The sequence below is a fragment of the Bufo bufo genome, chromosome 5 (genome assembly GCF_905171765.1).
Source record: "Bufo bufo chromosome 5, aBufBuf1.1, whole genome shotgun sequence".
Taxonomy (NCBI): Eukaryota; Metazoa; Chordata; class Amphibia; order Anura; family Bufonidae; genus Bufo; species Bufo bufo.
Window position 1 is genome coordinate 310,513,074 of NC_053393.1, and position 12,567 is coordinate 310,525,640.

The 12,567-nt window shown below is 45.7% G+C and overlaps 1 protein-coding gene across 1 annotated transcript in view; it reads left to right on the forward strand.

Moving 5' to 3' along the window:
- Positions 1–12,567, forward strand: part of ICE1 (interactor of little elongation complex ELL subunit 1) — a 191,793-nt gene that overhangs the window by 121,606 nt on the left and 57,620 nt on the right. Inside the window, exon 16 of the mRNA XM_040434319.1 lies at positions 10,668–10,828. Coding sequence (XP_040290253.1) covers positions 10,668–10,828 — 161 coding nt within the window. The remainder of the gene's footprint in view (positions 1–10,667; positions 10,829–12,567) is intronic.

Below are 12,567 nucleotides of genomic sequence, written 5' to 3' on the forward strand. Positions count from 1 at the left end.
AAGGCCCAGAAAAATTTTAATTTCAGAAACTTGGACTGGTTTCCACCGGAAAGGCTGGGCATAAAAGCTTCCCGGGTTGGCGGTTATAAATTGTGTGGCATACCGATTTGTTTCTGCCACAACTAAGTCTTAAGAGCTCCGCAGTCAAGAACAGCTCAAAAAATCCCAGGGCCGAACCGATCTGAGCTGTCTCAACCCGAACTCCAGAATGGGCGGTGAAAGGGGGAACTAATGGTGCGGCTGAAGTTGGTGACTGCCAATCAGGGTTTGCCAGCACCTCAGGATTCTAGGGGCTCTACGGGCCTGTCTGTGCGGTGGCTGCCACGGGGTAACTACTGCACGTGCCACCGTACCAGCTTCAACTCCCCTTCTGGTGCTCGCTACTTCACCATGTTGTACGGCAGTGCTGGTACTAGGTCCAGGAAGGGCTGCGCTGCTGGTGTATGCCTCACCACGTGATCCGACAGCGCCAGCCCCAATCTGCTGCTCTTGAAGCGGATCCTGCACAACCTGTGGTCTAGCGACACAGGGCCGGGTACGCCTGGTGCTATCAGGGACCTCAGCCTCCTCGTCCGAACTTTGGGTCAGAGAGCCACTGCTTTCCACAGGTTCATATTCTGACCCGCTAGATTCATCAGATGAGGGTTCCCACTCCTCATCCGACTGGGTCAGAATCCTGTAGGCCTCTTCAGAAGAATACCCCCTGTTTGACATTTGGGCAACTAAATTTAGGGGTATTCCCTGAGACTACCCAAGAAAAAAAGCAAGCCTGTCTTACAAATGGGAGGCTAGTGAAGTACCGGAGGCCGCTGCGGTTGATAAAAAATATCAAAAACTGATTTTTTTTTATCGCCGCAGCGCGTGTAAAGTGAATGTGCAGTGATCAAAAAAATATATATTTTTTGTCACTGCGGTGGGGCGGGTGTGGGTGAACGCACGTGTGGGCGACCGATCAGGCCTGATCGGGCAAACACTGCGTTTTGGGTGGAGGGCGAGCTAAGGTGACACTAATACTATTATAGATCTGACCGTGATCAGTTTTGATCACTTACAGATACTATAAAAGTACAAATGCTGATTAGCGATACGCTAAACAGCGAATAAGTGACTGCGGTGCGGTGGGCTGGGCGCTAACTGATCCTTAAACTACCTAACCAAGGGGCCTAAACTATCCCTAAAACCTATCAGTCAATACCAGTGGAAAAAAAAAGTGACAGTTTACACTGATCCCTTTTTTCCTTTCACTAGTGATTGACAGGGGTGATCAAAGGGTTAATTGGGGTCCTGGGGGTGATCTGGGGCTAAAGTGTACTGTTGGTGCTACTCACTGTGATCTCTGCTCCTCTGCTGGAACCAACCGACGAAAAGGACCAGCAGAGGAGCAGACAAGCCATATAACAGATCATATTTACTAATCTGATCTGTTATACGGCTTGTGATTTTGTTTTTTTGAAAATCGCCAGCCAATGATCGTTGCTGGCAGGCTGGTGACGAACTTGTCCTTTAACTTTTCGCGAGATGACGCACGGATGCGTCCAGGAGGAATGAATCAACCACCTTCCGGACGCATCCGTGCGTTAGGCGGTCCGGAGGTGGTTAAACCAATGAGAAATCTACCGGTTGTGTCTCTATGGTTCATTGATTTTACACTGCTCGATAATTGTGCAGGATAGGATGCAGAACTATAAATTTTAATGAGTCCGCAAAAAATGCGGACAGCACACCGTGTTATACTGCACTCCGGCTCTTAGTATGTCCGTTCCGTAGCCCTGAAACCAAAAAAATAGAACATGTCCCTATTCTTGTCCGTTTTAGGCATTGTTACAATGGATCCGCAAAAAAACGGATGCCATACGGAACGTCATCAGTTTCTTTTTTGTGGTTCCGCAAAACGCATACGGTCGTGTGAATGTAGCCTAAGGCTGCGTTCACACGGGCGAGATTTCCGCGCGGGTGCAATGCGGTAGGTGAACGCATTGCACCCGCACTGAATCTGGACCCATTCATTTCAATGGGGCTGTTCAGATGAGCGATGATTTTCACGCATCACTTATGCGTTGCGTGAAAATCGCAGCATGCTCTATATTCTGCGTTTTTCACGCAACGCAGGCCCCATAGAAGTGAATGGGGTTGCGTGAAAATCGCAAGCATCCTCAAGCAAGTGCGGATGCGGTGCGATTTTCACGCACGGTTGCTAGGTGACAGTCTATTCACTGTATTATTTTCCCTTATAACATGGTTATAAGGGAAAATAATAGCATTCTGAATACAGAATGCATAGTAGGTGATCAATTGAGGGTTAAAAAATAAAAAAAATTAACTCACCTTGTCCTCTTGTTCGCGTAGTTCTCCCGGTCTTTAGTTCTTTAAAAAGATGAACTATGGGCTAAAGGACCTTTGGTGACGTCAGATCACATGCTCCAATCACATGGTACATCACCGCGGTCATAAAAGCCTAAACGGGCCAACTGGGTAAAGGGGTTGGCCACTGGAAACGGTACATAAAGCCATTCACTGCTTAGACCATATTGCTGTCTACTTGTTTACTGCAACCAGCTTCTGTTATACTGCACTCCGGCTCTTAGTATGGCGGTTAATGCTGGGGCCCATGACCCATCCGTTAGTAGCCTCCATTGAGTAATCCAGGCAAAATTAATCCAGCTCTAAAGGGATTAACATTTAATTCTCCGTATTGTATCATATTAAAAACAAGCATGGTATAGAGTAACTACATTACTCAAATACACAATCTTACTCGCACCATAAATTTATTACACATGTAGCACATATTTTATAAAAGGATTGGTCAACACATCAAGTCTCAGAATACATAAATACAATCATATTATAAATAACCAAGTATCTTGTTTGGTTGCATAGAAAAATAACAACCATAAGTAAAAACATGTTTAACCCTTTCCAGGCAGCCATTTTTTTTTAACTCCCTGCCTTGGCCATATTTTGCAAATCTAACGTATCAAGTGGATTCGCTATTTTCTAAATTTGGAACAACAACCCGCAGTTGTTTCAAAGGGAACCTTTGAGGCGAGAGAGGGAACCCTGTCATTTTAGATGCGGCGGTCAGCATTTACCGTAGCTTCTAAGGGGTTATTTAACCACCTCCGGACCGCCTAACGCAGGATTGCGTTCCGGAGGTGGCAGCGCTGCGCAGAGTCACGCATATACGCGTCATCTCGCGAGACGCGAGATTTCGCTCAAAGCCGGCCCGCGCATGCGCATCGCGGGCCGGCAAAATTAAAAGAAGTATTTCGTCACCAGCCTGCCAGCAACGATCATCGGCTGGCAGGCTGGCGATTTTCAAAAAATCCAATCCAAAGTCATATAACAGATCATATTAGTAAATATGATCTGTTATATGGCTTGTCTGCTCCTGTGCTGGTCCTTTTCGTCGGTTGGATCCAGCACAGGAGCAGACTGAACTGTGAGTAGCACCAACACTACACCTTAGCCCCAGATCACCCCCCTGCACCCCAATTAACCCTTTGATCACCCCTTTGATCACCCCTTTGATCGCCCCTGTCAATCACTAGTGAAAGGAAAAAAAGTGATCAGTGTAAACTGTCACTTTTTTTTTTTCACTGGTATTGGCTGTTAGGTTTTAGGGATAGTTTAGGCCCCTTGGTTAGGTAGTTAGCGTCAGTTAGCGCCCACCCCACCGCACCGCAGTCACTTTTATTCGCTGTTTAGCGTATCTCTAATCAGCATTTGTACTTTTATAGTATCTGTAAGTGATCAAAACTGATCACGGTCAGATCTATAATAGTATTAGTGTCACTTTAGTTCGCCCTCCACCCAAAACGCAGTGTTTGCCCGATCAGGCCTGATCGGTCGCCCACACGTGCGTTCACCCACGCCCGCCCCACCGCAGTGACAAAAAATATATATTTTTTGATCACTGCACATTCATTTTACACGCACTGCGGCGATAAAAAAATCAGTTTTGATATTTTTTATCAACCGCAGCGGCCTCCGGTACTTCGCTAGCCTCCCCTTTGTAAGACAGGTTTGCTTTTTTTCTTGGGTAGTCTCAGGGAATACCCCTAAATTTAGTAGTCCAAAATGTCAAACAGGGGATATTCTTCTGAAGAGGCCTACAGGATTCTGACCCAGTCGGATGAGGAGTGGGAACCCTCATCTGACGAATCTAGCTGGTCAGAATATGAACCTGTGGAAAGCAGTGGCTCTCTGACCCAAAGTTCGGACGAGGAGGTGGAGGTCCCTGGCAGCACCAGGCGTACCCGGCCCCATGTCGCTAGACCACAGGTTACGCAGGATCCGCTTCAAGAGCAGCAGAGTGGGGCTGTCGCTGCCGGATCACGTGGTGAGGCATACACCAGCAGCGCAGCCCTTCCTGGACCTAGTACCAGCACTGCCGTACAACCTGGTGAAGTAGCGAGCACCAGAAGGGCAGTTGAAGCTGGTACGGTGGCACGTGCAATAGTTACCCCGTCGCAGCCACCGCACAGACAGGCCCGTAGAGCCCCTAGAGTCCCTGAGGTGCTGGCAAATCCTGATTGGCAGTCACCAACTTCAGCCGCACCAGTAGTTCCCCCTTTCACCGCCCAGTCTGGAGTTCGGGTTGAGACGGCTCAAATCGGTTCGGCCCTGGGATTTTTTGAGCTGTTCTTGACTGCGGAGCTCTTGGACTTAGTCGTGGCAGAGACCAACCAGTATGCCACACAATTTATAACCGCTAACCCGGGAAGCTATTATGCCCAGCCTTTCCGGTGGAAACCAGTCCAAGTTTCCGAACTTAAAATTTTTTTGGGCCTTCTCCTCAACATGGGCCTGACAAAAAAGCATGAATTGCGGTCATATTGGTCAACGCACCCAATTCATCACATGCCCATGTTCTCTGCTGCTATGTCCAGGACACGATTTGAGACCATCCTGCGTTTCCTGCATTTTAGCGACAACACCACCTCCCGTCCCAGAGGCCACCCTGCTTTTGACCGGCTCCACAAAATTCGGCCCCTCATAGACCATTTCAACCTGAAATTTGCAGATTTGTATACCCCTGAGCAAAACATCTGCGTAGACGAGTCCCTAATACATTTTACCGGGCGCCTTGGCTTCAAACAATACATCCCAAGCAAGCGTGCCCGGTATGGGGTCAAATTGTATAAGCTCTGTGAAAGGGCCACAGGCTATACCCACAAATTTCGGATCTATGAGGGAAAAGATCAGACCCTGGAGCCGGTCGGTTGCCCTGACTACCTGGGGAGCAGTGGGAAGACAGTCTGGGACTTGGTGTCACCCTTATTCGGCAAGGGGTACCATCTTTATGTGGACAATTTCTACACAAGTGTGGCCCTCTTTAGGCATTTGTTTCTAGAACGGATTTGCGCCTGTGGCACCGCGCGAACTAGTCGCGTGGGCTTCCCCCAACGGCTTGTAACCACCCGTCTTGCAAGGGGGCAGAGGGCTGCCTTGTGTAACGAAGAACTGCTCGCGGTGAAATGGAGAGACAAGCGTGACGTTTACATGCTCTCCTCCATTCACGCAGACACGACAATCCAAATTGAGCGAGCAACCCGTGTCATTGAAAAGCCCCTCTGTGTCCACGACTATAATGCGCTCATGGGAGGGGTGGACTTCAATGACCAGATGTTGTCTCCGTATTTAGTTTCCCGCAGAACCAGACGCTGGTATAAGAAGGTGTCTGTATATTTAATTCAATTGGCGCTCTACAATAGTTTTGTTCTCTACAGTAAGGCTGGGAGAACAGGATCCTTCCTCAAATTCCAGGAAGAGATCATCGAGAACCTCCTTTACCCAGGAGGTTCCGTGGCCCCATCCACCAGTGTAGTTAGCCGTCTACACGAGCGACATTTCCCCAGTGTCGTTCCTGGTACCTCAACCCAACAGTCACCCCGAAAAAGATGTCGTGTCTGTAGCAGGAGTGGAATAAGGCGTGACACCCGCTATTTCTGTCCTGACTGTGCTGACCACCCTGCCCTATGCTATGGAGAGTGTTTCCGGAAGTACCACACACAGGTACACCTAGCATAGGGATCACATCTCACCAGGACAGGCACACAGGGCTATTAGGGCCCATTCACTCACAGCTGCTGCAAACCTCTCCTTTCACCTGGGATAAAGTGCATAACGTACTTCGCCACATCTTGGGGCGATTTGCGCTTTGCACATTGTCCCATGGGGAAGGAGAGGTTTGTTCTATAAAGGTAAAAAAAACTAAACAAAAAAAAAAATACCGGTAAGTAAAAAAGTTAAACGTTCAGTTAAAAAAGTTTAAAAAAAGTTTCTATGTTCTGTTCAACAGTTAATAAAGTTATTGCTTTGCGGCCTGGTTTTTTCTTTTTTGTTTTGTTTTTTTTACCTTTCAGGTGGACCAACCGATCGACCAGCTGCAGCACTGATGTGCATTCGGACAGAAGCATTGCGCTGCTGTCAGATTACACGCAAGTCGGTGTATGCGGCGCTGCAAGACGAGATTTCTCCTCTGCAGTAAAAGATACGTTTGCCGAGGCATATGAGCTGAGGAGGTGGCGGTGTTCATATACTTTGGCAAACACTTTGTATATATAAAAAAAAAAATCCCGGCAATGATTTATTCATCCACATCGATTGATGTGAATGGAGAAATCTGGTTTGCCAGGGCATACGAGCTGAAGTGGGTATGGATGTTGGGCGGAGCTCCTATGTCCTGGCAGACGCCTTTCCCCTCCTTTTTCTTTTTTTGGCAGAGATTTTTTCATCCACATTGATCGATGCGAATGAAGAAATCTGTGCCGTTCATTTTTTTTCTTTCAGCCCAGAGGCTGAACGGAAAAAAAAAATCTCATTACCCGTATGCTCAATATAAGGAGAATAGCAGAAACTCCTAATGCTGGGCATACATGTAATGATTGCGGAGACCCTCAAATGCCAGGGCAGTACAAACACCCCACAAATAACACCATTTTGGAAAGAAGACACCCCAAGGTATTCGCTGAGGGGCTTATTGAGTCCATGAAAGATTGAAATTTTTGTCCCAAGTTAGCGGAAAGGGAGACTTTGTGAGAACAAAATCAAAAAAATCAATTTCCGCTAACTTGTGCCAAAAAATTTTTTTTTCAATGAACTCGCCATGCCCCTCATTGAATACCTTGGGGTGTCTTCTTTCCAAAATGGGGTCACATGTGGGGTATTTATACTGCCCTGGCATTTTAGGGGCCCCAAAGCGTGAGAAGAAGTCTGGTATCCAAATGTCTAAAAATGCCCTCCTAAAAGGAATTTGGGCACCTTTGCCCACCTAGGCTGCAAAAAAGTGTCTCACATGTGGTATCTCCGTATTCAGCAGAAGTTGGGGAATATGTTTTGGGGTGTCATTTTACATATACCCATGCTGGGTGAGATAAATATCTTGGTCAAATGCCAACTTAGTATAAAAAAAATGGGAAAAGTTGTCTTTTGCCAAGATATTTCTCTCACCCAGCATGGGTATATGTAAAATGACACCCCAAAACACATTCCCCACCTTCTCCTGAGTACGGAGATACCAGATGTGTGACACTTTTTTGCAGCCTAGGTGGGCAAAGGGGCCCACATTCCAAAGAGCACCTTTCGGATTTCACAGGTCATTTACCTACTTACCAGACATTAGGGCCCCTGGAAAATGCCAGGGCAGTATAACTACCCCACAAGTGACCCCATTTTGGAAAGAAGACACCCCAAGGTATTCCGTGAGGGGCATGGCGAGTTCCTCGAATTTTTTATTATTTGTCACAAGTTAGTGGAAAATGATGATTTTTTTTTTTTTTTTCATACAGAGTCTCATATTCCACTAACTTGTGACAAAAAATAAAAATTTCCATGAACTCACTATGCCCATCAGCGAATACCTTGGGGTCTCTTCTTTCCAAAATGGGGTCACTTGTGGGGTAGTTATACTGCCCTGGCATTCTAGGGGCCCCAATGTGTGGTAAGGAGTTTGAAATCAAATTCTGTAAAAAATGACCTGTGAAATCCAAAAGGTGCTCTTTGGAATATGGGCCCCTTTGCCCACCTAGGCTGCAAAAAAGTGTCACACATCTGGTATCTCCGTACTCAGGAGAAGGTGGGGAATGTGTTTTGGGGTGTCATTTTACATATACCCATGCTGGGTGAGAGAAATATCTTGGCAAAAGACAACTTTTCCAATTTTTTTATACAAAGTTGGCATTTTACCAAGATATTTCTCTCACCCAGCATGGGTATATGTAAAAAGACACCCCAAAACACATTCCTCAACTTCTCCTGAGTACGGGGATACCAGATGTGTGACACTTTTTTGCAGCCTAGGTGGGCAAAGAGGCCCACATTCCAAAGAGCACCTTTCGGATTTCACAGGTCATTTTTTACTGAATTTGATTTCAAACTCCTTACCACACATTTGGGCCCCTAGAATGCCAGGGCAGTATAACTACCCCACAAGTGACCCCATTTTGGAAAGAAGAGACCCCAAGGTATTCGCTGATGGGCATAGTGAGTTCATGGAAGTTTTTATTTTTTGTCACAAGTTAGTGGAATATGAGACTTTGTATGAAAAAAAAAAACAAAAAATCATCATTTTCCGCTAACTTGTGACAAAAAATAAAAAGTTCTATGAACTCACTATGCCCATCAGCGAATACCTTAGGGTGTGTACTTTCAGAAATGGGGTCATTTGTGGGGTGTTTGTACTGTCTGGGCATTGTAGAACCTCAGGAAACATGACAGGTGCTCAGAAAGTCAGAGCTGCTTCAAAAAGCGGAAATTCACATTTTTGTACCATAGTTTGTAAACGCTATAACTTTTACCCAAACCATTTTTTTTTTTTACCCAAACATTTTTTTTTTTATCAAAGACATGTAGAACAATAAATTTAGAGCAAAATTTATATATGGATGTAGTTTTTTTTGCAAAATTTGACAACTGAAAGTGAAAAATGTCATTTTTTTGCAAAAAAATCGTTAAATTTCGATTAATAACAAAAAAAGTAAAAATGTCAGCAGCAATGAAATACCACCAAATGAAAGCTCTATTAGTGAGAAGAAAAGGAGGTAAAATTCATTTGGGTGGTAAGTTGCATGACCGAGCAATAAATGGTGAAAGTAGTGTAGGTCAGAAGTGTAAAAAGTGGCCTGTTCTTTCAGGGTGTTTAAGCACTGGGGGCTGAAGTGGTTAATGGGCATCTGAGCTTTCATTGATACTGATGTCGACAGATACAGCATATGTTTTTCTGTGCAGCCAAACAAGTTATTTGGGTACAAGAGTTAATGTTATGCATTGAGATTTGATGAGTTAACCAATCTTTGTATAAAATCTGTGGCATATGTGTATTGAATTTTTGCCATGACAAAGATAGTGGAGGGATATGCCGTGGTTGTTTTTAATATGGTACCATGAGGAGGATAACTTTTTAATCCCTGTAGAGCTGCATGAATGTTTTGTCTGGATTGGCCTACACTACTAGAGGCTTCTGTCTTCCCCAGTAACTCCCTTTATTGGACCAGTTGGTAATTTGTATTTGCTTTCAAGCTGCATCCATTGGATGCCTCTGCAGAAGGACTGTGCATGCACTAGTCACCCTTCCACATTGTTATTTTGAGAGTCAAACGTTTATGCTATTGTTTTTAACAGGTGCATTATTTTAATTTGTAATGGTAGTTGTAATGATTGTTTAACTCCTCTCTTTCTCTCCCTCTAACTGTTGCTGTTGTAGAAGTTTCTTTCCATAAATTTATGGAAAGTTTACAGCTTTCTATAAATTATTTCAGTGTGTGAAGATAAGAAACATTGTAATATGGCTTATTGGATAAAAAGCTTCTGATCCTCGCTTGTTTTGTTAGGGTCCATTCACACGTCCGCAAAATGGGTCCGCATCCGTTCTGCAATTTTGCGGAACAGGTGCAGACCCATTCATTTTCAATGGGGCCGGAATGTGGTGTCCACATCCGCACTTGCGTTCAGCAAAAAAATAGAACATGTCCTATTCTTGTCCACAATTGCGGACAAGAAAAGGCATTTTCTATGAGAAATGCAGAACGCACATTGCCGGTGTCTGTGTTTTGCAAATCCACAATTTGCGGATCTGCAAAATGCATACAGACGTGTGAATGAACCCTAAAAGAGGTTTTCCTGGATTTTAATATTCATGACCTATCTTTAGGATTTGTCATCAATATCAGATTAGCGGGGGACCCCTGCAGATCAGCCGCTTGAAGAGAAGGCCGAGTGCTGTGCGAGCGCTGCCTTCCATTCATTGTTTACCTGCTCGCCGTCGACATCAGAGTGGTGAGCAGGTGTAATTACTAGAATCCATCCCATTCACTTCTATTGGATGACTCCTCATTCCCATACACTTGAATAGGAAGGAGTCGTCCCATAGAAGTTTATTTTAATTACACGTGCTTACCACTGTGATGTCGACGGCGAGCAGGTAAACAATGAAGGGAAGGCAGTGCTCACACTAGCACAGCCTTCTCTTCAAGCTGCTTGACCGATGGGGGTCCCTGGTGTCGGACCCCCGCCAATCTGATATTGATGACCTTCCTTGAGGATAGGTAATCAATATTAAAATCATAGAAAACCCCTTTAATTATTGGGTAGTATTTTATATTCGGAGGTATTAACAAAGTAGGTAAACCAATGTTTGTTTCATTTTATGTCTCCCTTTTGTTTAGATTTTCCAGATCCTGACAGACTGCTCCTGTTTATTGTCAGTTCATGGAACGATATACTGTCCTTGCATGGGGTGGTCAGTAAAGCAATACAGGCAGTGCTTAAAATCCTGGCAAAAGATGATGTTGGTTCTTGTCTGAGTGCTTATCTGAATTGGGAAAAGGTAAGTATGGTCTGGTTGTCCCAGAATGACAACTTTTTGTGTATCCTAGGGTGGGTGATACTGGGACCCCACCGAACATTGAGATCAGTGGTTCTCTCTCCCCTGTTTGAATGGCGTGGTGGTCAAGAATATGCCCTGATGCTCCATTAAATTATTTGGGACTGGCCAGTACAGTGCTCAGCTGTCTTCAACAGTACTATTGAATTTGAAAGGCATGGCATTGTGTTTGCTCAACTGGTGCTTCAGTCAGACAGGGGAGTACTTGTTCCCTGTTCTCCAATCTGCGAGGGATAAATTGGTTGGAATTCCATCAGACAAAGTTGCTAAGGCCCAAAACATGCAGAAAACATGACTTGAAAACTACTGTATAGCCAATAGTACATTTCTCCAATAGTACTTAAAGAGAATATTCATTGGGCCCACTTTCAAAACAATCCCTTTGTCAAACCCTTCTCTTTTTCTCAATTTATTTTGCTACTATACATCTATATAAATTAAGTAATGTTGTGTACCACAAAAACCCTAAAAATGTATGTCATCCTGCATAAAATAAGGCCTTAAAGGGGTTGTCAGATTTTGATATTGGCTTAAACTCAGGTCATCAGTATCAGATTGGTAAAAGTCCGACTTTCAGTCCTTTCTAGGCCAGTGTCACCACATAAATCAGTCACATGGCCTAGGCGCAGCTCAGCCCCAGTCAAATGAATGGTTTTCGGCTGCAATACCAAACACAGCCACTAAACAATAAGCTGCAAGCTCCTTAATGGGTTATAGGTGGGGGTAACGTAGTTTCTCGCTCGTATCATTGGGGGGACACAGGACCGTGGGTATAGCTGCTTGGTGCCACTAGGAGGCGACACTAGGCTGAAAAGTGATAACTCCTCCCCTACAGGCTACACCCCCTGCAGCCTGGAGAGAGCTTATCAGTTTTTAGCTTAGTGTCGTAGGAGGCAGAACTCCCTGCTTAGCAGGGTGGCTCTTTTGATTTTCTTGAATTTGTTATTTTTCACAGATTTCCTGGATGGGGCATAGGAACACTTGCGTCCCTGTCTCCCTGGGAGGCTGGCCGGTGTTGCTTGCTTCACCGCCCTGCCTCCCCCAAGAAGACAAAGCAGACCAGGTACAAGACTAAGGGTGAAGACCACAGATGAAGACAGGTGAGTATGACTGTACCTCCCTGTCCCCCTCTCACCATGGCCCTTTCTTATGGAGGGTGTGAGTCCTCCACCAGTCGCCGCATATCACCTCATAAATCAGGTAATGAAGGGGTTAATCCCGAACCCGACGGCTGCATTTTAGATTCTTTTTCCCCACCCCCCTCCAATCTAACATATCGGGCAGGGGACATTCAGAAACTGGCGCCGCTGCGCTCCATTCAGTGCCCCCCTTTCCTCAGACCGGTCGGCCAAGCACCGCGCCTTTTTAGGCAGGTATAATCTTGGGCGCCTGATAGTGCTGTTCGGGGTACCTCCGTTCCCCGACGGCAGGGCACAGATCCCAGTCGGCCGGGCACTACAAAATCTAGGCCCCGGCTTCATTCGGGCCTTCCGATTTTCTTCCCGGCCGCGCTGTTTTTTTCTTCTGGCCCACAGGGCGGGTTCCGCGGCCTCATTCATTGCACCGCCAGGTACCGCTGTGTTCGGCGGGCGGTGGGTCCCACGTAAAACTTTAGTTCCCGCCCCTCAGGTATGGAGGGGCGGGTCCATATTGGGGCCCGAATTTTCCCAGGTCCTGCCCTC